The sequence below is a fragment of the Carassius gibelio genome, chromosome B1 (genome assembly GCF_023724105.1).
Source record: "Carassius gibelio isolate Cgi1373 ecotype wild population from Czech Republic chromosome B1, carGib1.2-hapl.c, whole genome shotgun sequence".
In the NCBI taxonomy this organism is placed as follows: domain Eukaryota; kingdom Metazoa; phylum Chordata; class Actinopteri; order Cypriniformes; family Cyprinidae; genus Carassius; species Carassius gibelio.
Genome location: NC_068396.1, coordinates 18,124,129 through 18,151,592, shown reverse-complemented (window position 1 = coordinate 18,151,592; position 27,464 = coordinate 18,124,129). Strand labels below are relative to the sequence as shown.

The 27,464-nt window shown below is 37.7% G+C and overlaps 1 protein-coding gene across 5 annotated transcripts in view; it reads left to right on the top strand.

Annotated features, from left to right (window-relative positions):
• The window catches only part of LOC127949647 (radixin), a 233,372-nt gene that overhangs the window by 24,772 nt on the left and 181,136 nt on the right, over positions 1-27,464 (top strand). For all 5 annotated transcript variants that reach the window (XR_008152403.1, XM_052547087.1, XM_052547089.1 and 2 more), the window contains one exon: positions 2,506-2,593. Coding sequence is in view for 4 of the 5 variants with exons in the window: in XM_052547087.1 (XP_052403047.1) it covers positions 2,582-2,593 (12 nt within the window). In the remaining variant the exon portion in view is untranslated. The remainder of the gene's footprint in view (positions 1-2,505; positions 2,594-27,464) is intronic.

The window sequence follows — 27,464 nt, the reverse complement described above, 5'->3', positions numbered from 1 at the left end:
ACTTTAAAAAAGTGAATAACTAAGTAATTTGTGGATTAATGCTTACTGAAGACATTAACTGTTTCAAACGATTCAGTTCCATTTAGTGAACTGGTTCAACCGGTTCACAAAGAAGAACCAGTTAAAATCAAATTATTCATTTGCAAACCAGACATCAAAGGGACGAGATATTTAGTAGTGTATTAAATATATTTGTTAGTTTATAGACTTTTCTTTTAACAGTTTTAAACCTCAGTTACTCTGCGCTTTTGAAGAGAGTTTCATCGTTTTGACTGTAGTAACCAAACGCAACACACAGTTTGATTGCTAAATGGAGGACGACAGACATCTGCAGCAGAAAGAAGAGTTTGTGAACTTGAATTTAATGATTTAAATATTAATCTGTACATGAAATTGAACTATGGAACAGCTTCAAAACACTTGAAATATAGTGCACAATTTTGTTTTTGTGCCTTTTGTTGGCCTCAAAAATAACACAGAATAGTACAGGTGCATCTCAATAAATTAGAATGTTGTGGAAAAGTTCACTTATTTCAGTAATTCAACTCAAATTGAGAAACTTGTGTATTAAATTCAGTGCACACATACTGAAGTAGTTTAAGTCACTATCTCAGCAAATTAGAAAACTTAATAAGACCAATAAAACATTTTTTTAGTTAATTGTTGGCCTTCTGGAAAGTATGTTCAGGGTCTCCTTTTGCTTAAATTACTTCCTCAATTTGGCGTGGCATGGAGGTGATCAGTTTGTGGCGCTGCTGAGGTGGTATGGAGACCCAGGTTTCTTTGACTGTGGCCTTCAGCTCATCTGCATTTTTTGGTCTCTTGTTTCTCATTTTCCTCTTGATAATACCGCATAGATTCTCCATGGGGTTTAGGTCTGGTAAGATGGCTGGCCAGCCAAGCACACCCACACCATGGTCATTTAACCTACTTTTGGTGGTTTTGGCAGTGTGTCCTTCTACTCAACTTTCTGTTAACATGCTTGGATACAGCACTCTGTCAACAGCCAGTTTCTTTGGCAATGAATGTTTGTGCCTTACCCTCCTTGTGAAGGATGTCAATGATAGTCTTCTGGACAACTGTCAGATCAGCAGTCTTCCCCATGATTGTGTAGCCTAGTGAACCGAACTGAGAGACCATTTTAAAGGCTCAGGAAACCTTTGCAGGTGTTTTGAGTTGATTAGCTGATTGGCATGTCACCATATTCTAATTTATTGAGATAGTGAATTGGTGGGTTTTTGTTGAATGTGAGCCAAAATCATCACAATTAAAATAACCAAAGACTTAAACTACTTCAGTCTGTGTGCATTGAATTTATTTAATACACAAATTTCACAATTTGAGTTGAATTACTGAAATAAATAAACTTTTCCACAACATTCTAATTTATTGAGATGCACCTGTATAAGCACAATATTGGATTTGTATCATGATACCTGATATGCAGAAAATGCCAGGATCAGAGCTGATACCGATCCTGAATATCGGATCAATGAATACCTAGTAAAAATTTACTTGGATTCACAGGAAAATGTGGTAATTTCACATTAAATTCATACAATTAAAGTCTACTGTGATTCAAAGTCAATACATGACTTCTTGGCTATGGATAAAGCAATGAAAAGTACGTTTTGACAAATTTTAAACAAGACTACATAATGGAGGTAGAAAAAAAGTTAAATACTGTATTTTTCGGACTATAAGTCGCACCTGAGTATAAGTCGCATCAGTCCAAAAATACGTCATGATGAGGAAAAAAAACATATAAGTCGCACCGGACTATAAGTCGGATTTATTTAGACCCAAGAACCAAGAGAAAACATTACCGTCTACAGCCGCGAGAGGGCGCTCTATGCTGCTCAGTGTAGACTACAGGAGCACTGAGCAGCATCTCTGGCAGTATAGAGCGCCCTTTCGCGGCTGTAAACGGTAATGTTTTCTGTTAGTTAATTTCTCTTGGTTCATGTCAAATACATTTTGATAAATAAGTCGCACCTGGCTATAAGTCACAGGACCAGCCAAACTATGAAAAAAAGTGCAACTTATAGTCCGGAAAATACGGTATATCAAAATAATAAATGTTGTGTTTGTTGTACATAGCTGCAAACATGAATGCACAATGAGCTTGTTCTGCTGCACTACATACATGGCACTCACAAACTGCATACACACTGCAAGCGGATTATGTTTGTTAGTCAGCACAAGCACAACACTGAGTCATTTTTTGAATCCATATTGTGCTTAACTCATCACACGTCATGTCCTACTCTTTATTTTCTCATTCATGCATGTTTCTTTATCAGTCTAAAGTTTCATTAACATGGTACTATATTTTTATATGAATACTGCTGCTCTCTGCAGAGACAAATATCTGTCCAAATTTTGTTATACTTGTTCTCATGGAGAACTGTTGTGAATGAAGCTTAATCAAGATGTCACCTTTTGTCTTATGGAAATAGAGAAGAATGTAGGAGTGTTCTTATTTGATTTTTGCTTTTTTTTTAGGGGCCTACAATCCTGTGATAGAGGAAAAGGGTTTCTTATTTTCTTGATTACGTGGGAAGGGAGGAGAGGAGACAAGATGCCGAAACCAGTAAGTATATACTTTTTTTATTTTTATTTTAACACTTAAGAGTCTGTTAGCTTACTTTTAATAGGTGCTGATTTTTTTTCTGCTTGTGGATGCCCACTAGGGTTTGGTGTCGATTGGGTTTTTTATGATACAGGTGTGCCATTCCGATACTTTTAAAATGGTACCGGTGCCTGAACCGATACTTAAAAAAAAAAAAAAAAAAAAAGAGCCACAAAAAAACTATGGATAACATTAAAGAACATTACAAATATTTAAAATAAATTCATAGCTTTCACATGCTCCTTGGATGCTCTCATTTCCCAAGCTTCCCTTACTCTAAGACTAATAAATGTATTTCATGATCTGGGTCATTGTTTAATAGAAAACCACACATAATGTTTCTACTGTATCTCTGTCAATCACTGTAATATTTAGTTTGTCAGTTAATCAGTTGATTAAAGTTTATGTGAATGACTGTTGGGTCATTCTTTTTAAAATAGCAACAATGTCATTTGTAAAGTACAGTACTTTGCAAAAGTCTTAAGTACATTAGTATTTTCACCCCCAAAAAGGGTTTTAAGACAGTTATTTATATCTTTTGCTGTAGTATGTCAGTAGGAAATATCCGATTACATTTCCAAACATTCATTTTGCCATTAATTTTAATAATAATCTAGTGAGACTTTTGAATGCACAAGCAGTCTGACAACAGCCGGTGCTCCACATGGAGATCTGATCTCACCATCATCGAATCTGTGTGTGATTACATGAAGAAACAGATGAAACTGAGACAAACTAAATCCAGAAGAACTGTAGCAGCATCTTCAAGACATTTTAAGAAACCTGCCTCCAAAGCAACAGTAATGTGAGAAGTTTTAGGTTGTGTAAATATGCTGTAAAGTAAGGAGACTCGGTTGTGTGGCAGACTCGGTTATGAGTTGGTGACTAGGCAGACCCAGCTGAATCTGGACTTCAGCAAGATGTCTCCTTTTCTTCTGTACGAAAAACAGCTTACAATTCTTTTGCACAAAGAAATGGCCCGGGTGACACGCTTGTCATTCATGCCATGTCCTTTCAGAATCATAAAAAACTATTGGTCAATTGGTCAACAAATGTGCTTATGCAAGAAATTTTACTCTGGTTTCACTTTAACACATTCATACAACTAATCCAAAATCAAGCTTTAGAAATGTTCTACATTAATATTATTTTCTCGTTTCATAGTTTATTTTTTTAATCAACACCAGTACTAATCATAAATATCAAATATTAATTGTTTTTCTGAATTTTAATCATGTAAGTGATTTTTATGTATTATTATTTTTGTATAATTTATAAATGATGACTATACTATATGTACATTTACTCGTGTTCCGTTCTTGTTGTTGTTCTTAGAATTTAATATTTATGCTATTTTTTTAATGCTACTTCATATTTCTACTCCACTAAAAACTCCACAATGTTTAGGCATGTGTCAACATTAGTTTCTAGTTACTTTGCAGTTTGCTATTTTCAATCCAGAGAAAAAACTATAGTCTATCATAATAGTTAAATATGTTACCTTGATGATAACAACAGGCTAACCAGGATTTTAAAGTCATAATTACCTCACCTTTACCAGCTGTAACATTAAAGTGGTAAATACATCAATGCATCACTAATTCTTATCCAATAACGAAAACCTAATAAAGATGGTTCTGAAATCCATTCCGTATTGTAAATGATTTTACATTTAGCACTTTAAGTTTTGTTTATTAATCTATTTAACCTATATTTAACAATACATACTGCATTTCAACGGACACCTGGCCAAGACGGCAGCAATAAAACACAAAGTTGCAGACAGACACACAAAGGAAAATAAGGAAAAACTAACATTTTAATATGTTTTTGATTAGAATATAGAAAAATATATGAATACTCCTTACAACACTGCACTCACCAATAGCCAAGTGCAGTCTGTGACCGAAGCACTGCATCCTCATCCACTCGTTCAGCTCAACTGCTTTGACGATGTTGCTCCCGTTGTCGGTTGTTATAGCAACCAGATACTTTTCTTGGAGTTTCCAGCTTGCAATTGCGTCCTGCAGGGCCTCAGCTATGTGCTCACCGGTGTGATCCTGGGGGAAATAACTTGTTTGCAGACACTATTTTTTCATCTCCCAGTCTTTAATGAAGTGAACTGTCACCCTCATGTAAGGCTCACACGTCCTGCTCGAACACATAAGTGGTCAACGCAAAATGGGTCACATTAGCAAGCCGGTCAGCAAGGCTCTGTCTGATTTCAGTGTACATTTGTGGCAGTGCTTCTCGTGCAAAGTAATTGCGACTGGGAAGCTCATATCTCGGGTCCATAGTTTTCAGTAGCTTTTGGAATCCGACTTGTTCCACAGTTGCAACGGGGACCATATCTTTAGCAATGTGATACGACACCGCTTTAGTTATAGTACACCACTTGACACTTTTCTTTTCATAAGGCACATTGCGGAAAAATGAAGTTTGCAGTGAGCTTTGTTTCGGGGCTGGAGCTTTTTCGGGTTGTCGATGGCTTGCGGCTATAGCTTCTGCTGCACGCAGTTTCAAAGACTCTTCGTACTGCAGTTTGTGCCACTGTTTTAGGTGGAGAAAAAGATTTGTAGTGCTTCCACCCCTGGCTGTAACTTGTTTGGTGCACTCCCTACAAATAACGTGATGTTGTTGCTCATCTGATACTTTGAATCCGAACCATCTCCAAATTACTAAGCCACTGCCTTTTCTTTTACTAACCAATTACTCCGCGCGCTCCGCAGACATAGTTGCTTCCCCCATGTTTGTTGAAGAGTGGCTCTGTGCCCCCCCTCGAAGAGGAGGGGCGGTGGCGCGGGGAGCAGCGCAAATTTGAACTATATCGATATATGCGATATGGTCTAATTCCATATCGCGTCTAAAATATATCGATATATTTTTTTATATCACTATCTCGCCCAGCCCTACTGTCTGGTTCATCTTATACCGATCAAGCAGAAACTTAAATCTGCTAAACCTGTAGTAAAGACTGTGAAGAGATGGACCAGCGAAACAGGAGCAGGATTTACAATCTTGTTTTGAACCCACTGATTGGAGTGTTTTTGAAGCTGCTACCATCGATCTGGACAAACTCACAGAGACTGTAACATCCTATATTACAGGGTTTTTCCTGGGTCAGAATTGGTCTTCGGTGGTGGCTGACCGACATGGTCATCCACACACAGCAAGGAGTACCCTAGTACCCACATGATCCGCAAGCCCAATATTGACAATAAATGTTAAATTTAAAATAAATACAAAGAAACAAGGGGTGGCATGGTTCAACTTTTTCACGGTTCGTTCGGTTTGTTTCACGGTTTTAGAGTCACGGTTTTTGGTACAGTTCGGTATATGCTATGTTTATGGAAAAACTATACTTTCTAATAATAAAAAAAAATATTCTACTACAAGCAACAACACAAATAAATACAATAGAGTAAAGATACAAACAGTGATTTTTTTTTGGGGGGGGGGGGGGGGCAGGTCTAGTTTTTACAAGAATCATCTGTTTCCTGTGGTCTTGTCCTGGTGGTCCTCTGAGACAAGGTCTTTACAGGGGATCTGTATCTGGTGCTCTAGTTGTCCTGGTCTCCGCTGTCTTTCAAGGCAATAGAGGTCCTTTCTAGGTGCTGATCCACCATCTGGTCTGGATACGTACCGGATCTGGGCGACTGCAGTGACCCTCTGATGTGGACACAGACTGGATCTGGTGACCTCGGAACAAGAGAGAAACAGACTAATATTAGCGTAGATGCCATTCTTCTAATGATATAGCAAATACATAGGGTGTTATGTCAAGTGTTTCCGGTTCCGGTTTACCTAATTAATGCAGCCTAAAAATCCTTTAACGGATTTGGATATTAAAAGCATATTAGTATGTTATGTGTTTGCCAGGTTAAAGAGATGGGTCTTTAATCTAGATTTAAACTGCAAGAGTGTGTCTGCCTCCCGAACAATGTTAGGTAGGTTATTCCAGAGTTTAGGTGCCACATAGGAAAAGGATCTGCCGCCCGCAGTTGATTTTGATATTCTAGGTATTATCAAATTGCCTGAGTTTTGAGAACGTAGTGGACGTAGAGGAGTATAATGTAAAAGGAGCTCATTCAAATACTGAGGTGCTAAACCATTCAGGGCTTTATAGGTAATAAGCAATATTTTAAAATCTATATGATGTTTGATAGGGAGCCAGTGCAGCGATGACAGGACCGGGCTAATATGGTCATACTTCCTGGTTTTAGTAAGAACTCTTTCACAGATCTTCAACAGATCTCTGGAGTTGTGTGAAGTGCCTTTCTGCTTCTAACACTCCACCATAATCCCCATTCCAAAGAAACCCAAGATAACAGGACTTGACGACTACAGACCTGTGGCTCTAACGTCTGTCATCATGATGTCGTTTTAAAAAAACTGGTTCTGGCTTATCTGAAGGACATCACTGGACCCTTCTGTCAAGCTCCTGAAGTTTGCAGATGACACTAAAGTCATCGGCCTCATCCAGGAAGGTGACGAGTCTGCTTACAGACAAGAGGTTGAGAAGCTGGCTGTCTGGTGCAGTCTTAACAACCTGGAGCTGAACACACTCAAAAAAATGGAGATGATAGTGGACTTTAGGAGAAACACCCCTGCACTCCTCCACTCACCATCATGAACAGCACTGTGGCTGCAGTGGAGTCATTCAGATTCCTGGGAACCACCATCTCTCAGGACCTGAAGTGGGACAATCACATTGACTCCAAACCGTGAAAAAGGCCAAACAAAGGTTGTACTTGCTTTGCCAACTGAGGAAGTTTAACCTGCCACAGGAGCTGCTGAAACCATTCTACTCAGCCGTCATTGAGCCTGTCCTGTGTACTTCAATAACTGTCTGGTTTGGTTCAGCTACAAAATCAGATTCAATCCATTATCATTTATAGCACAATTGTTTATACACTTATTTATTTATTTATTTTTTATTTTTGGTGTGGTGTTGTCTCTGTGTACTGGAAGCTTAAGTCACCTAAAACAAAGTCCTTGTATGCGCAAGCATACAGTGGAATCGATCGACAGTGGGATCGACAGTGGAAATGATGCGCTACTCTGGCCTTGGTGCTACTGGTGCGAGGCTATTAGCCCCGCCCGGCCCATTTTAAACCATGGCTCGCACTGGCGTGACAGTGGAAATGTGGCTATTGTTGCCTTCAGGTGCAGCAGGGGGGATTTGGAGTTCAGAAAAGGGGAGGGGAGGGAGCATGTTGCCAGTTGAAGCTTCCTTCAGCAAAGCCCCTATAATCGGCTTACTGTCCAACAGCTGCACATTCAATTAAGATGGAGCATTTTAAAAAAAGAGGATAAACCCACATACTCTTTTAGTGTGGTCTCTGTGTAGATGTATCCACCTGTTTACACTGTTGTGAATGTGTCTTTCCCACTGTCTGCTACTGCTGCTTTCCTCCATAACTGTAAATGAAAAGTAACCTGAATTAATGCCCTAACTGTATACTACAGATGCAAAAAAAAAAGGCAAACTAAATGGGTAATTACAGGAAAATTATAGGAATTTAACAAAATGATTAAATATAAGGATCGAAATTAAAATGTGCAATTTTACTTAAGTGGATAACTTGTTTTAAAAAAACTGGCATATATCGACATCAGTAAAAAATAATAAAAAATAAATCGTGCTTCAGCACAAATGCACACACGCTCACATTCTCCCTCGCCATTAGACATAACTGTTAAACAAAGACGGTAAACTATAAATTAAACTGAAATATTAAAGTAAATATGAAATATGTGAATAAAATAGAAATTATTTCTATGTGTGTTTGATTTGAATGAAAGTGCGACTGACACAAAAGAGCATATGCTAGCTTTCTTTGCGTACAAAAAGTATTCTCGTCGCTTCATAATGTTATGTTTGGGAGATGGACTATTCTGATGATGTCTTTCGTACTTTTCTGTACTTGACTCTTCCTTTGATCAGGTGATCCTTAAAAGAAAAGTAAGCGTAGAGCCCTGTTTAACCATTATTTTATTCATTTAAAAATTTAGAAATTTCAAATTAAAACCTTTTACAAAAATTATAGCAAAAAACAGTTTGATGCAAAAATATATATTTTTATCAATATTTGACAAATTCGAAATTTCTTTGAACAGGACTGCTCAAAATGGTATAAATTTATGAAACCTACACATCAGAGGTGGGTAGTAACGAGTTACATTTACTTCGTTACATTTACTTGAGTAATTTTTTGGGGTAACTAATACTTTTCGGAGTATATTTAAAGATGGGTACTTTATACTCTTACTTGAGTAATTATTTTGGGAAAAATCTGTACTTTTACTTCGTTACTGTGGGCGACGCTCCTCTCGTTACTTTATCTTGATGCAATAAATGTTATAAATGCTTCAGTTTATTCCAAACGCGCCTTCTACTTTTCTCTGGACAATGAGCGATGCCCATTCGCGAATGATTCATTCTTTTGAGTCAGTTCTGTTCAAAGGCTTGATCAAACCAATTGGCAAATGAGGGAATTGGTTCATGAATCAGTTTGAATGAGTCGTTCAGTTCCCTGCCGCACGCGCGGAGCGTCTGAAGCGGTTCACTCAGAGTTGTAATGTTTAAGAATATCAGCAGCGTTGAAAACGGGGCTATGGAACTGCACTGAATTGAAAGCAAATCTGCAAAGGCTATTATTTGCTTGCGATGGAGATCCTTATTAGATGAACATGTGTGCTGTCTACTGTTTAACAGGTAATAACTTGGGCTACATTCGATTACAGTACACGATACCACTGTGACATTAGTTTGTTGTACGTGTGTGGCTTATAACAGAGGGGAGTCAAGTTGAATGCAGCTTCCAAGAGACAAAAAATAGCCGATTAAAGGGGGGGTGAAATGCTATTTCATGCATACTGAGTTTTTTACACTGTTAAAGAGTTGGATTCCCATGCTAAACTAGAGCCCGACCGATATGGTTTTTTGGGGGCCGATGCCGATGCCGATATTAACTCGAAAAGAGCCGATTTATAAGCCGATATTTTGATTTTGAAAATAAACTGGATATTAGACCCATTTCCTATATACTGCACTTACACAACATTCAATAGCAAAATATCTGCCTGTTCTATGTATGTGGGCTGTATAAACCATTTTCCAGAAGAGATTATGTAAAAAAAAAAAAAAAAGCCTTAGATTATAGTCTCAATGACTAAACAATTGCACATCAAAAGTATATATTTTTTTAATGATAAAAAAAAACAGCCTGATTTTAAACATTTAACACTTTTACTTTCTTCCAGTTGAAGCTGGTTTTAACAGTCTGTGTGTGTTCTGTAAATAAATTATAATACTAAAGTTAAAGTATTTGCAGAAGTAGTCCCACACTTTGCTGCTACAGCATGCCCTTTTTCAGCCATCTGTAGGGCAGAAAGAGACAGAGAAAGAATAAGCATGTGTATTAATAATATCACCATGTATCATTACTCGTGTCATCATTAGAATTAGAATTATAATAAACGGGGATCTCCTACATAGGCAAAAATGAGAAATATATATATATATTTTATTTGTCAACCAATAGGTATTACCTATTACCTACTTCTATTTAACAATATTACAACATTTTCCTGTTATGTCTTTAAAGCTGCTTTGAAACAATCTGTAAAAAATAAAAATAAATAAAATAAAAAAGCGCTTGTTCAGCTCACATTTATTTACATGTCCTATCTGGTTAATCATTTCTGACGCATCTAGTCGAAGTTGAATGGTTAACGTTAGTGTCATGAACACACCGCTGTCAATTTTGAGAAGAACCACCTTCAATCAAGGTAATAGCAAGCATTTAAGGGGCCTGCTAAAAAGGAAGCTATATTAGCGTTAGAATAACATAAGGCTGTAGCTATCGAATATTTTAGTAATCGAGTCTATGATAGGCTTTTGTACATTCTGCTGAACAACAGTCTTTAACTGGACTTTTATTTTGACGGGTTGGCGTACATTTACAGTTCTGTATATGTGATGTGATGCTGCTTTTACTTAAATCAAACGGTCAAATGCTCATGAAGTGACTGTCAGAGCAGTTCTGGAGATGTTGTTCATGTGTTCACGTGATTATTTAGTGAGACAGCAGACGCTGAATTCACCGCGAGCTTAATGCGCTTACGTGTGTTTAATGAATGAAGAGGCGCTTCTGCGCCATTCATTAACAGAGACACGCAGAACATGCAGGATTCATATTTAAAAAGACTATTCCGGCTTAATACTTACAGATATTCGTCCATATCGTGATTTGATGTAAGTGCAATGACCTATTTTTAATGAATTCATTCAATAACATAACAGCTGTTGTTTTTTCGAGGCACGCTGAACATAACTTCTAGTCATTGCCCCCCTGCCACAGTTACCCGGTCATTATGTGGGAAACACTGCAGATATATTTAGAATAAGTTAAACGATAACGTTATAGTTTGACCTCTTATTAACGTTCGCACTCTTCCACTGATAAACATGGTATTAGCTCTGTGGCTAATCTAATATAGCAATGCATTAGCGGCTGTAAGTGATGTTACAGAATATTTATAAGTGATAATGATAGGACCGTTAGCTAGAACTACCACATCATTGTATATACAGTGTATGAACTAAATCATTTCACATGAAGAACGACAGACTCACCGTCAAAACAGAAAAAAAAATCTCCGTGGCTGGCTTGGCTGATCGCTTTCTTCGCTAGTGGATTTCTGGCGCTGTTGTCAACTCTGGAGCTGCAGAGCTCCCTCTGGTGGGTAAACTATGCAACACTCATAACATGAGTAAAGCATGAGACTGTTTCTCATCATTCATCGGCCGTTATAAACGCCGATGCCGATTTAAATGCAATAAGCTCATATCGGCCGATAATATCGGCCGGCCGATATATCGGTCGGGCTCTATGCTAAACATGGACAAAGTTTCAAAAATTAAGTTTGAAGGAGTATTTTTGTTCCCAAAATACTCCTTCCGGTTTGTCACAAGTTTCGGAAAGTTTTTTTCGAGTATGGCTCTGTGTGACGTTAGATGGAGCGGAATTTCCTTATATGGGTCCTAGGGCACTTCTGCCGTAAGAGCGCGCGCTCCCGTATAGCCAGGCCGAGCACAGACATTTCACTGATCAGAGCGATTCACTGATCAGAGTGAGAGCGTCACGAAAAGTCACAAAAGAAGTGTGTTTTTGGTTGCCAGGGCAAGACAACCCTGCACAGATTACCAAAAAAAAAAAAAACAGCATTAAGGGACCAGTGGATGGAGTTTATTTTTACAGAGCATCAACGGAGTTGTGCAAGTGTTTGTGTTTGTTCCCTGCATTTCGAAGGTGCTTTTTTTACAAACAAGGCCCAGTTTGACGACGGATTTGCGTATCGTTTATTTCTTAAGGATTATGCAATCCCAACGAAAAAGGGTCACGATCGTGTGTTGGAACCGCAGGCGGTGAGTAAAACTGCTTAAAATATCTCTGCCTCCTTGTTAGTGCGTCCCCTCCCATGCCGGAGACTCGGGTTCGAGCACTGCTCGGAGCGAGTCGTTGCTGCTGCTGCTCTCGTTCAGTTTCAGCCTCGGGATCTGATTCTGGATCATAAATAAACGGCTGAATCTGACTGTAAGCCATGGTTTGTTTTGGATGATGGTTTTTCCCTCACGGCAATGTCACAGTTTCCACATGCTCTCAATGCAAAAGCCTACTCACGCTCGTGATTATTTAGCTCCGCCCACACGTCACGCCTCCAGACGCTCGTGTTTTTCCGGGAAAAATCGTTACAGACTATCTTTCTCTTATGAATATAATAAAACTAAACACTTTTTGGAGTTATGAAGGATGCAGTACTACTCTATAGGTACTCAAGATTAACAGGATATTGAGTGAAAACGAGCATTTCACCCCCCCTTTAAGATTTTATTAATTTTAATACAATCACACCGGTGCGATTACGTTCAGCAAGTCATATCATCAGCTGCTAAATTCAGATCTGTGATTGCTTGCTGGCGCTGAGCCAGAGACAGACGCGTTTTTACAGTGCTGTGCATTATAACCAATCACACAAGACTCTGTTGAGCTTTTGAATGCAATGGCCAATCAGAGGTGTTCCGATGAGTCATCGCTAAAATGCCGGTGCTTCCTTCATTCGCTCACTGACTGAATACCTCTTTCTGGCGAATTCTCTCGTCAGAAACAACAAAGTGCAGATGTGTGTACGAATCTATGATTAAGATATTGATTCCAGTGTTAACAGTTTCAGTGATTTTAATGGGAGTTTCTGAGAGTGATTAAAATCTAGACTGTCAGTGAAAATGATCTTTAATAATGTAAATGTTATTTGCTCTCTTTCTGAACAATGAAAGATTAGTAGCAATATTTATATCACATTAACTTTCAATGTTAAATTCACATTTAATATAAAGTTAGTCGTATTAAAAATAAGTTATGGCATAACACCTATATTTGTAAGTAAACAGACAGGGTTTTATGATAAATTACATAAATTGGAGTAAAGGCTGATGAAATATATACATTTATACACACACATACATTACATAGATTTTATCTATATATCTAAATAAAAATAGGCTCAGTATAAATGACCCAAAGCAACTAGTAACTAACTACTTGAGTAGATTTTTTATCCGAAACTCTTTAACTCTTACTCAAGTAACTATTCAAGACTAGTACTTTTACTTGAGTAAAGTTTTTGGGTACTTTACCCACCTCTGCTATACATTCAAAACCTTATTACTCTGAAATGTTTAATGTTGAGTGAAAGTGAATTTTTAAAGGTGACTTTATACCCCTTTTTACATTATGTAATATGTAAAACTATATTCTTCATTGATTCTGGATAAATTCTGAGAATTTCAGAATTGATTCAAAGCTTAGTTTTTAACCAGATACACAATGTTGCGAAGTTTGCTTTAGAAACACCCGTAGACTGCTTGCTTCCAATTCCTCACACACCACTCGACCCTCCCTGAATTTTTTTTATTTTTTTTTAATATATATAAAGTTCCGAAAGGTTGAAGCAAATGACACGGACATTTGCGGACTTCATTGCGTCTATCAGTATTTTCCTTACAAATACTCTACGAATAATTTATGCAATTTGGAATGCAGTGGTATATTTAAAATATGAACCTCACTAACAGAAGGCTGCTTTAAATTTAAAATGCTGACACGTGATTTGTGAAGACTGCTTGCACATGCGGCTGTGCACAACTCTGTATAAGTGGTTTAATGCACTTGTGTCTCAAAATGGTTTTATGAAACAAAATTAATGTTAACATTAACATTAATTAAGAACTGCTTGCATCTTGCGGAAGAACATCGTAGCCGGAACTACTACTCTGTTTATGTCTATGAAGAATCACAAAGGTACTGGGTTACTCCGCCGCGGTACCCCCGAAGCAATCTAAAATAGTCAGAATATAAACACTTATTATAGGTGCACCCTATTGATTCAGGGCAAGCTAAAAACACGGTTTGGAAAATGGATTCATGGTGTACTCGCTTATTATATACATTTTTCTACATTTTGAACACAAACAAAGTTACGGACCGCAGCTCTGATTGGTTGTTTTCTTACCGGGAGCGGTCTGTAACTGCAAATGGCAATAGGACCACTGGGAGGAGCCAGAGGAGCTTGATTTTTTTTCACAGATTATTTGTCTCATATTCTACTGTCAGGACATAATGACAGGTTTTAACAAATATGTAAAAAATATATTTTTACAAAAGTTACCTACTGCAGCTTTAATACTCCAACTGAAAAAAAGCTATGTTTTATGTGGTTACATTTTATTTTGATGGTCCCTTTATGCAGTCGATTATAAGCGGCTTTGCCACTACATGCCAGTTTACTCTCATTAGAGTATTAGTATGCTCAAGAATGTCTGAATCTAGTGTGGGAGAATAAGCTTGACCATCAAAATAAAGTGTTAGCATATATTTACAGTAGCAGACATTAGAGCTGCAAGATTAATCGTTAAAAGATCGCGATCTCAATTCAGACACCCTCTCGATCTCATTTCTAAAAGACGACGATTCCCCGAGTCTGTTAAACCTTTGACAAAGTCTTACCGGCTCATTCAAATCCGTGCGCGCACTGCCGCTGACACAGAGAGAGCTCTTACCATGTTTGGTTAAGAAACATCTTCACAAACAGTCTTTTCAACTACACAGTATTATATCTGTCTTACAGTCATTTATATTATCACAGAAATACTGGGATAAAGTTTATAGTTTAAATATAAACATTGATGTCTATATGGCAGCGATCAAAATATAACAAATCCCCTTTTGAAAGTACTGCGCTTTAAATAACGTTTGTGTCGATTGCATTGTTTCACCAATAGGTGGCGACAAGTGTCTAATTTATTTGTCAATGAATTAATTTTTCATTCAAGAGAATCGTTCAAAAACGCTGATTCATCCAGAAATGAAACAAGTGTAGTAGGTTTATGAGTGAGTTGTTGAATCAGTGATCTAAACAACTTTTTCATCATTCTAATATTAAAAAAACTGGGGTTTTAAATATATTATATATACACTACCAGTCAAAAGTTTTTGAACCATAAGATGTGTAATGTTTTTTTAAAGTCTCTTCTGCTCACCAAACTATATTTATCTGATCCAAAGTACAGCAAAAACAGTAAAGTTTTGAAATATTTTTACCATTTAAAATAACTGCTTTCACTTGAATGTATTTTAAAATGTAATTTATTTCTGTGGTGTGCAGCTGTATTTTCAGCATCATTACTCCAGTCTTCAGTGTCACATGATCTTCAGAAATCATTCTAATATGCTGTTTTGCCATTCAAAAAAAACATTATTATTATTATTATTATTATTATTATTATTATTATTATTGTTGTTGAAAACAGATGAGTAGATTTTTTTTCAGGTTTCTTTGATAGAAAGTTCAGAAGAACAATAATTGTGTGTAATAGAAATATTTTGTTATAAATGTCTTTGTCGGACTTCCGGTTTTGCCATGTAGTGGAGAGACGCGTAGTGGAAGAGCTCCGACTTAAAATTCACAATTATTTTTCATAATACTATATTGGGGGCTGGTTCGTTTTCCTCGCGTTACTTTTGGTCTTGGTTACTTGTTCCTAATGAGTAAAGGTACACGAGCTGGCGGTAAAAACAACCCTCAAAGCAAAGGCCCTCATCCTGGGCAAGAAAGCGGCAAGATGTCGGACGACGCTACAAACCCGCTAACAACTGACACGCTGGTGAGCGAACTTGACAAACTGAGGAGAAACATGACTGGCGAACTTACCGCGCTGCTGAATTTGTCGCTTGAGTCCATTCATTCGTCCATTGCCTCTATTGGGTCTACCTTGGCGACTCAGGCGACTACCATCACTGATATGGAAACTAGTTTATCCGATCACAGCGACAGGATTACTCATCTCGAGCAGGAGGTCTCTACACTTCAGTCGAAGTTGGTGTTGGCAACGGAGGAGAACGTCGCTTTAAGAGCTAACGTGGAAGATCTCGTCTCGCGGTCCAAACGGCAAAATATTCGGGTGGTTGGTCTTCCGGAGGATATCGAGGGAAAGGATGTCAGGCAGTTTATGACAGATTTATTCACCGAGGTTGTCGGCGATGGCCTTCCCGCACCTCCGGAGCTTGACAGAGCCCATCGGAGCCTGAGACCCAAACCCCGCCAAGGTCAAAATTCCCGTCCGATTATAGTGAGATTTCACCGTTACATTGAGAAGGAGGCCATGCTCAAATGGGCGAAATCCTCCAAAGAAATTACATTCAAGGGTCATAGGATCAAATTTTACGAGGACTTCTGTGCTTCGGTGGCTAATAGGAGAGCTTCGTTCAACAATGTCAAGGGCCTGTTGTACAAACGCGGTGTTCGTTTTGGCATGCTCTACCCAGCTAGACTTCGTGTGTCATACAAGGGCTCGGAGTTCTACTTCGACTCTCCTGATGCTGCAGAAAAATTCTACCATCAAAACTTTACTGAGTAACTTTATGGGCAGCGTTGAAGATAAGGAGAGACTCCTGCCTCTTTTTTTTTTTTCTTTTCTTTTATATATACCCGTGAGTAAATGCTTAATGCTCTGAACACTTAATGTACAGATGTAAATTTTTTTTTTTTTTCTTCCTCTTTCGTTCTACTGATTAATATATACACACATCATTTAATTTGCGATAATGTATAACACATAATTTTTTTTTTCTCTCCCATTTATTGATTAATATATATCTAATTTCATTTTTTTATATATTTCAATTTCAATGTTTTTTTTGTTTGTTTGTTTTTTTGTGTAATTAAAAAAATATATTTTATTTATTTATTTATTTATTTTTTTTTTGTGTGTGTGTGTGCTTGAAAGTCATATAGTCTTTCAATATTCACTCAGACTAATTTAGTGTTCAGGTTTTTGCTCGACTCACCTCTTTCTTGCCAGACTTATAGTTACTTGCTTCAACTTGTGTACTCGTTTTGCACATTTGCTGAACTGCATCCTGTCTTTTCCTTATCAGGAGAGCTTGTCTTATTGGTGTTAAATTCTTTAAGTTTGTCGGAGTCAACTCCACTACTTAATCGGTTGAGATAAAGTTTTTTCTGGCGACTCGCCATGTCTAAGTGGACGAGTATCAGAAGGGTTTTTCTTTTGTTGTTTTTGAAAATATTTGTGTTTTTGTTCTCTATGTTCTGGGCATGTTCTGGGGTTGTGTTTGATGGAGGATTCTTGTGTCTTATTTGGTTTTTAATTTTGTTTTTCACACATGTTAACCGGCTTGATGTTAAAATAACATTGTTGTTTTTATTTTTCCGCCAATTTAGTTCATTATGTTCTCCTTTGCAGTTTTATGAATAAGCCCCCTGTTAACTCAAAGGGGGGAGGGGTTGGGCACAATATTAGACTCATTACATGGAATGTACGTGGGTTAGGTGGCCAAATTAAACGTTCCAGAGTTTTTTCACATCTAAAAACACTGTCCTCTGATATTATGTTTCTCCAGGAGACGCATTTGCGGATGGGTGATCACATCAGGTTGCGTAAACAATGGATTGGTCAAGTGTATCACTCTAGTTTTAATAGTAAATCCAGAGGTACTGCAATTTTGATACATAAAAGAGTCATGTTCCTAGCAAAGCAAGTAATCTCAGATCCTGAAGGACGCTTTGTAATTGTCAGTGGTGTTCTTTTTCATACCCCTGTAGTTTTAGTAAATGTATATGCCCCTAATTGGGACAACCCTACTTTTATGTCCATGCTTTTCTCGAAAATCCCAAATCTTGATACCCATCACCTTATTTTTGGAGGGGACCTCAACTGTGTTATCGATAATAATCTGGATAAATCTGTGACTAAATCTACATCATCTTCCACTATGTCCAGGTCTTTAATTTCACTGACAAACCAAATAGGCTGTGTAGACCCCTGGCGCTTTTTCCATCCTTCTGATAAAGTATTTTCATTTTTCTCTAGCGTGCACCATGTTTACTCACGGATCGATTACTTCTTTCTTGACAAAGCCCTACTTTCTTCAGTTATTTCTTCAGATTACTCAGCCATTGTTATTTCCGATCATGCCCCACATATGTTAGATATTTCTTTTTTACCTCCTTTTAGGAGCCGACCTCAGTGGAAATTCGATGTAAGACTTCTTGCCAGAACTGATTTCTGTGAATTTTTATCCAAAAATATTGACTTTTTCATTGAGACTAACAAAACTGAATTAGTATCTGCTTCTCTTTTATGGGAGACATTTAAAGCGTTTATTCGTGGCAGAATAATTTCTTTTAGTGCTCACTTAGCTAAGATCAGGAAATCTCGTCAGCAAGAGCTTATCCATTCAATTTTAGAGGTGGATAGCCAGTATTCCCGCAATCCCAAACCCGATCTTAAGGTGAAACGTTTGAAGTTGCAAACTGAATTTGATTTGCTTTCAACAAATAAAGCAGAATATTTACTTAAAAGAACTAAAGCCACCTATTATGAACATGGGGACAGAGCAGGCCGTCTTCTTGCCTCCCAGCTTAAACACCAGGCCGCATCCCGCGTTATTACACAGATTTATGATAACCATTCTAATAAGCTTGTTACTGATCCTCAAAAAATTAATTCTGTCTTTTCCTCCTTTTATTCCAGTCTCTATACTTCTCAACCTCCTTCTGATGTTTCCTTAATGGAGTCTTTCTTACATAATTTAAATATACCTACTATTAATACATCAACACAGGAGACATTGGATGAACCTCTTAGATTAGATGAAATCACCACTTGCATTGGTCTCATGCAGTGTAACAAGGCTCCAGGGCCTGATGGCTTCCCCTTAGATTTTTATAAGAAATTCTCAGTGCAGTTAGCCCCCTTATTGTCTGACATGTACAAGGAGTCGTTTGAGCACGGTTTTCTCCCAACCTCCCAACCTCATCAAGCATCTATCTCCCTTCTATTAAAAAAAAAATAAAGACCCAACTTTATGCGGTAGCTATAGACCTATCAGTTTATTGAATGCTGACGTAAAAATTCTAGCAAAGGTGCTGGCAAAGCGCATAGATGTGTGTCTTCCTAATATTATATCCGAGGATCAGACTGGGTTTATTAGGGGACGTCAGATGTCATCTAATATCCGGCGTTTGCTAAACATTCTTTTTAGTCCATCTCTTTCTACTAAGTCTGAAATGATCATTTCCCTTGATGCTGAAAAAGCATTTGATTGTGTCGAATGGAATTATTTATTCACTGCATTAAAAAAATTTGGCTTTGGGAACAATATTATTTCATGGATTCGTCTCTTATACACTGCTCCCTCTGCAAGTGTTAAAATTAATGCTGATAGTTCATCATTCTTTCCCCTCTTCCGTGGGACACGGCAGGGTTGCCCTCTGTCTCCTCTGCTCTTTGCTTTAGCCATCGAGCCTCTTTCTATCGCTTTAAAAACATCTCCGTCTATATGTGGGATTCATAAGGGTGGCACGGAACATCGGGTTTCTCTGTATGCTGATGACTTGTTGTTGTATGTTCAAGATCCAGTTGGCTGTGTGAATGAGATTATGCACTTGCTTGACACCTTCGGCTCTTTTTCAGGTTACAAATTAAACTTTACAAAAAGCGAATGTTTCCCTATAAATGATATGGCTAAGAAAATTTCTAAAAGCGCCCTACCCTTTCATTTCTCCCCTGCAGGGTTTCGATATTTAGGCGTAAACATTTCATACCCTTTCAGTTCTCTGTTTAAAAATAACTTCACAAATTTGGTTGATCAAATTAAGCTTGATTTAAAACGGTGGGACAGCCTGCCCCTTTCTCTTGTAGGAAGAGTGGAGACCATTAAAATGAATGTTTTGCCACGACTTTTATTTCTCTTTCAGTCTCTCCCTCTTTTTCTACCTAAATCTTTTTTCAAATGCTTAGATAAAATTCTTGCTTCATTCATTTGGGCAGGTAAGATTCCTAAGGTTAATAGATCTATCCTTCAACGAAACAAATGTGACGGAGGTCTAGCCCTGCCAAATTTTATTTTTTATTACTGGTCCGCTAATATTTCTAAGATTTTCTTATGGTGTAATGCACCGGAGGTCAACTGGTGCACTCTAGAAGCTACTTCTTGCCTTTCTTCTTCCCTCCCAGCACTAGTCTTTGCTCCTTTGTCTCTGCGTCCCTCTAGTTATACTAAAAATCCCATTGTGTTATCGACATTAAAAATTTTGAAACAATTTCGACAACATTTTCGTTTGGAGTCACTATCCGTCTCAAGTCCTATTTGCAATAATCACTTGTTTTTGCCACCAGGTATTGATCACACCTTTAAAAGATGGCGAGATAAGGGCATTGTTTGTTTTTCAGATCTTTTTATTGATAATTCTTTTGCTACATTTACCAATCTTATTTCCAAATTTAACTTACACTCTACAGGTTTGTTCAGGTATTTTCAACTCCGTAATTTTGCCAAAACCAATTTCCCCAGTTTCCCTCTATTACCAGAAAAATCTCTGCTTGAGAAATTATTGTCAGCTTCTATAGGTGGTAGTCGTATATCCTCTATCCATGCCATGTTACTTTCATCTAGTACATCTTCTCTCAACTGCTTGAAGATAACCTGGGAGAATGAGTTGCAAATTAAGTTATCGCAAGAGCTATGGTCTGAGGCCCTTGCTAGAGTTAACTCTACCACTGTATGTGCTCGGCTAAGTCTCATTCAGCTAAAAGTTTTGCATCTAATTCATTTGACTAAAGCTAGACTTCATAAATTGTTCCCACAAACAGAAGACTCCTGTACCAGATGCTCCTTCTCTCCCGCTGATCACACTCATACGTTCTTTAGCTGCCCAAAATTGGCCTCATTTTGGGCTTCTTTTTTTGACTTCATGTCTAGGGCTCTGCATGTTTCTTTATCTCCATGTCCTATAGTTGCCATCTTCGGCGTGTCTCTCCTGTCTTCTATCACAAGGCAGAAAACAGAGGTTATTGCCTTTGCTTCTCTTATAGCTAGAAGGTGCATCTTGTTGCATTGGAAGTGTCCAACCCCTCCCCCAACCACCTCTTGGTTAACCCTCTGGAGTCTAAGGGTATTTTTGGGGCCTTGAGAAGTTTTGTCATGCCCTGACATTTGTGCTTTTTTCAGTTTCTTATAAATATCTAAATGGGTAAAGTCTAATATCACTGTAATCAGCACAAGCTGGGCTATAATAATATGTGAAAGGCATGCATGTACAGTATTGTTCAAAATAATAGCAGTACAATGTGACTAACCAGAATAATCAAGGTTTTTCGTATATTTTTTTATTGCTACGTGGCAAACAAGTTACCAGTAGGTTCAGTAGATTCTCAGAAAACAAATGAGACCCAGCATTCATGATATGCACGCTCTTAAGGCTGTGCAATTGGGCAATTAGTTGAATTAGTTGAAAGGGGTGTGTTCAAAAAAATAGCAGTGTGGCATTCAATCACTGAGGTCATCAATTTTGTGAAGAAACAGGTGTGAATCAGGTGGCCCCTATTTAAGGATGAAGCCAACACTTGTTGAACATGCATTTGAAAGCTGAGGAAAATGGGTCGTTCAAGACATTGTTCAGAAGAACAGCGTACTTTGATTAAAAAGTTGATTAGAGAGGGGAAAACCTATAAAGAGGTGCAAAAAATGATAGGCTGTTCAGCTAAAATGATCTCCAATGCCTTAAAATGGAGAGCAAAACCAGAGAGACGTGGAAGAAAACGGAAGACAACCATCAAAATGGATAGAAGAATAACCAGAATGGCAAAGGCTCAGCCAATGATCACCTCCAGGATGATCAAAGACAGTCTGGAGTTACCTGTAAGTACTGTGACAGTTAGAAGACGTCTGTGTGAAGCTAATCTATTTTCAAGAATCCCCCGCAAAGTCCCTCTGTTAAAAAAAAGGCATGTGCAGAAGAGGTTACAATTTGCCAAAGAACACATCAACTGGCCTAAAGAGAAATGGAGGAACATTTTGTGGACTGATGAGAGTAAAATTGTTCTTTTTGGGTCCAAGGGCCACAGGCAGTTTGTGAGACGACCCCCAAACTCTGAATTCAAGCCACAGTACACAGTGAAGACAGTGAAGCATGGAGGTGCAAGCATCATGATATGGGCATGTTTCTCCTACTATGGTGTTGGGCCTATTTATCGCATACCAGGGATCATGGATCAGTTTGCATATGTTAAAATACTTGAAGAGGTCATGTTGCCCTATGCTGAAGAGGACATGCCCTTGAAATGGTTGTTTCAACAAGACAATGACCCAAAACACACTAGTAAACGGGCAAAGTCTTGGTTCCAAACCAACAAAATTAATGTTATGGAGTGGCCAGCCCAATCTCCAGACCTTAATCCAATTGAGAACTTGTGGGGTGATATCAAAAATGCTGTTTCTGAAGCAAAACCAAGAAATGTGAATGAATTGTGGAATGTTGTTAAAGAATCATGGAGTGGAATAACAGCTGAGAGGTGCCACAAGTTGGTTGACTCCGTGCCACACAGATGTCAAGCAGTTTTAAAAAACTGTGGTCATACAACTAAATATTAGTTTAGTGATTCACAGGATTGCTAAATCCCAGAAAAAAAAATTGTTTGTACAAAATAGTTTTGAGTTTGTACAGTCAAAGGTAGACACTGCTATTTTTTTGAACACACCCCTTTCAACTAATTGCCCAATTGCACAGCCTTAAGAGCGTGCATATCATGAATGCTGGGTCTTGTTTGTTTTCTGACAATCTACTGAACCTACTGGTAACTTGTTTGCCACGTAGCAATAAAAAATATACTAAAAACCTTGATTATTCTGGTTAGTCACATTGTACTGCTATTATTTTGAACAATACTGTACATGATTGTATTTTTGAGAAAAAAAATGTTATGCATGGTTAGTGAAAAACTAAAAATGTTAAATCACTTGAATAAGGCAATAAAACACATACATAAAATTGGTTGCCGGAAAAGTTGAGAACTGGAGCTTGTAGCCGAGAATTTTTCTTTCTGAATGATGTGAAAATCATCTTGTTTACTCATTCACAGAAAACAATATATTGATTTAAATTTTCTAAAACACTTTTTGTTGGTAAAAGTCATATGCGAGTAGGCGTCAACTATCATGAATATCATTGTGATTTACACCTGAGAAGACAAAGGCCTGCATAATGAGCTGCATAATGAGCCTCTCATTCAACTGTGCCACTCAGAGGGAGGACTTACAAGAAAGAATGTGAGAACAAAATAAAAGTATATAATTTTATGTTTGTAGTTTATTAAGAATATATTTAATTATCCCACAACATAATTTAATATCCACTTGGGGGAGCAGTTAAACAGTTTATTAGGAACAATCAAAGCTGACTTTCAAACAATTTTTTTGGCATCCTTACTTCAGTCACACAATCCTTCAGAAATCCTTTTAACATCTTATTTTCTACCAAATAAACCCCATTTATTATTATCATCATCATTATTATTATTATTAATGTTGAAAAGAGCTGATAATATTTTTCAGGTTTTTTTAGGGGGAATAAATCGAAAGAACTGCATTGTTTTTACATTTGTTAGAGTTATCTCTATTTGTCACATTTATATTATTTACATCAAGCTTTTGAATGGTATATTATTGTATATTGTTATTGAAACTTCATAATGTTTCACTTGATTATACGTTTAGTCAGGAATTATAGTTTGGAAAAAGTCTTTGGAAAAAGTCTGACTAGTAAAATGTTTTCACGTTATGTGAAAACTAGTACAAATAAATAAAAAGAGACTTACTCATGTTTATGATCTCTGCTGAATAAAGTGCTTCATTCTTTTTTCTGAGGAAATCCATTTCTCAAATCCTCAACCACACCACATCTTTTTGGGGTGAATTATGTCTTAGTCCTCTCATCGCGAAGCAAACAGTAAAATAAAATAAAAACTTGAAGAACAGTCTCGCTGCTTCTTCTGTGTGGGGGCGTATTCAAGCCGCGCGCTTCAGTTTGAATCTGAATAGCGCGTTCAGCGCGGGGGCGTGGTCACATTAGATATAATGAGCGGAGATATGAAAAACAGACATTGCGTTGTTTTCATATGGATTACTTTATCTCAGAATATTTGTTTTCGGCAGCACTTGTTTAGTTTAAAAGTAGACATTCCAGGCTTTCTATAGATATCTCTCTCTCTATAGAAATCTCTTCTTTGAGTATTCACGGAGTTACAGTTCATTTTAATGAAATGTTTGTACATGACGATCAGCGGAGACAAAGACTGTAGACAGCGCACCTTGTTTGTTATCTTTATTTTATAAGTGCACAAAGGTTTTTTGTTATTATGTCTGTATCCAAAAAAAACTAGACCCTTTACAGATTCGATTGATGTATTGCTCTTATCTGTACGATTAAAACTGAAAGTGTAATTTAAGTTCTTTTCGGGGTTATTAGGAGAAAATGACTCAAAACGCATATATGCGTTAATCGACTCGAAAGGGTTAAAGGATCTGATGTCATTCCTTTCACTTGAAAAATTGAAATATGCTACTCGGGGCTCAACCAATAAATTTTATAAAACTTGGAACCCGATTCTAAATCTCTACAACTCCATGTCCTCTCTAGATTCAGACTAATTATGTAAATCATGGGTGTGCAAACATTGAACCGATTTTTGAACCGGTATATGTGTGTATTGTTTTGGAAGCATTTGTGTTTGTTTGTATGCTTCTTTATACTATTTCCAATTAATACTTTACCATTCATATATACTATTGGTATAGTTGATTATACTTGTTTCTCCTTTTCTTTTTTCTCTCTCTTTTTTTATTATATGCATCTTATAAGTATAATTGTATACAAATACTGTTTGTCTTATATTTTCTAATCCTCCTGGGGGTTCTTAGGGTGGGGGGTGGCTATGTCTATTTATTTATTTTTATTATTCTCCTTGTCTCTTTCCTCATTTAGTTATATGTGGGAAAGAAATGTGCAAAAAGGAAAAAAGTGCAGACAATGTTTTCTCTTTTATGATTGTTTGTTTTTCATTTTGTCTGTATAATAAAAATTGGGGTAAAAAAATAAATAAATGTCTTTGTCACACTTGATGAATTTAAAGAATCCTTGCAAAATAAAATAATTAATTTATATACTTGTGATAATGATAATGTTAATAGTAATAATAATAATAAAGAATCGTAGGAGAATCGTGATCTCTATATGAGATCAAAAAATCGTGATTCTCAATTTATCCAGAATCGTGCAGCCCTAGCAGACATACAAATCATCCATTGACCACTAGTTGATATAGTTGCATATTTACTTATCAACAGCTGTCTAAAGGGTACCATAAAAATAATCAAACCGATATTACAATAAAACTAGTTTAAAGCAAATGTGTCATATTACACAATTCATCTGACCAGTTATCTGATCTTTTGGCTGTATTGAGATAATTTTTATTATTATAAAAATAACCTATGGCAGTGAAACCTGCTAAAATGGGCGGGGAATTGGCTGCTTCGCCACAGGAATTCAGGTTACTTTTAGTGAAGTGTTACGTGTTCAAAGATGTTAAACGGGATGATTGCGCAACACTTGCCTGAGTTACTGTTGCTATGAAAGCAAGCAGAAAAAAACAACCAGAAAGACCAGACTTCAATAATACAAGACGTTTAATCTTTAGTGGATGCAGTTACCAGGACCAAAAAACAAACAATATAAAAGGTGAAAATATTAATAAAGAATAGAATACAAGAGTGTCGCCAAAGTAATTAAACAATCAAAACATAAATACCATAGCTAGTTTACCCAACCTCTAAACTAACTAGCAAAGTAAAATGTAGAAATAAACCCCGAAATTTTCAGCGGATTCGCCGCCTTAGATAAACTATTCTAACTAACAAACATAAATACAACAGTGGCGATCACTCTCCGCCTAGCTAACAATTCCAACAAACTGCCTACCGTTGGTTCACGCTGTACATTCCACAATCGGCAGAATAAACTCAGTAGCAACACATTAAATGCGCTAAACAGATTATGTTACACGCACAAGCAAATACAACGTCAGAGTTAACAAACACGAAGGAGTATTACTCACATCAGAGAGACTAGGCATAAACATTAACAACAGTTCATGACTTTGGAGCAGAGGAACAGATCAGTTCACATGAGCTGGCTGAAATCTGGCAAAAGAACAATCTTCCATGCTTCTTGTGAATGGGCCTTTTAAACCCGGCAGCGCGCCATCGGATTGGTCCACCAGCTTCTATGACGTGTGTGATAGTAACGACACACCTGCCGACCAACCAATGAGCACCACCTGAAAGTAATGAACACAAAGACAAAGACAAACACAAGTCCACGTGGGACGTAACAGAAGTGACGACTGAGTCGTGCAGCCTTTTAGCATGGCAAGGAACGCAGTACTCCTTCCCGTATTTCAGGAAACCGAGGTTACGTTAGTAACCAAGTACATTTACATTTATTCATTTAAATGACACTTTTATCCAAAGCGACTTACAATTGCTATATATGTCAGAGGTCGCATGCCTCTGGAGCAACTAGGGGTTAAGTGTCTTGCTCAGGGACACATTGGTGTCTCACAGTGGATTCGAACCCAAGTCGAACCCGGGTCTCACACACCAAGTGCATTTGTCTTATCCACTGCGCCATCACCACCCCGTACCATTTGGAGGCATAGAGGCGTCGAATAGAAAGAGCTCTAGCCTGTGAAATTGTATTTTGCACACGCTCCGGGAGACCAGTGGGTTCCCGTTGAGTGACCAAAGGTGCAGAGACCACATCTCTGGGTGCGGATGCCAAAACTTTCCGTCCGCCTGAGGAAGGAGGTCCCGTCTCAGAGGAACGGCCCACAGTCAAGTCAAGTCCCCTTTATTTATATAGCGCTTTAAACAAAATACATTGCGTCAAAGCAACTGAACAACATTCAATAATGTTTGTCAATAATGTTTGTCAAAACAGTGTGTCAATAATGCAAAATGACAGTTAAAGGCAGTTCATCATTGAGTTCAGTGATGTCATCTCTGTTCATTTTAAATAGTGTCTGTGCATTTATTTGCAATCAAGTCAATGATATCAGTGTAGATGAAGTGACCCCAACTAAGCAAGCCATAGGTGACGGCGGCAAGGAACCAAAACTCCATCGGTGACAGAATGGAGAAAAAAAACTTTGGGAGAAACCAGGCTCAGTTGCAGGGCCAGTTCTCCTCTTACCAGACGAAATCAGCAGTTCAATTCCAGACTGCAGCAAAGTTGGATTGTGCAGAATAATCATCTGTTTCTTGTGGTCTTGTCCTGGTGGTCATCTGAGACAAGGTCTTTACAGGGGATCTGTATCTGGGGCCCTAGTTGTCCTGGTCTCCGCTATCTT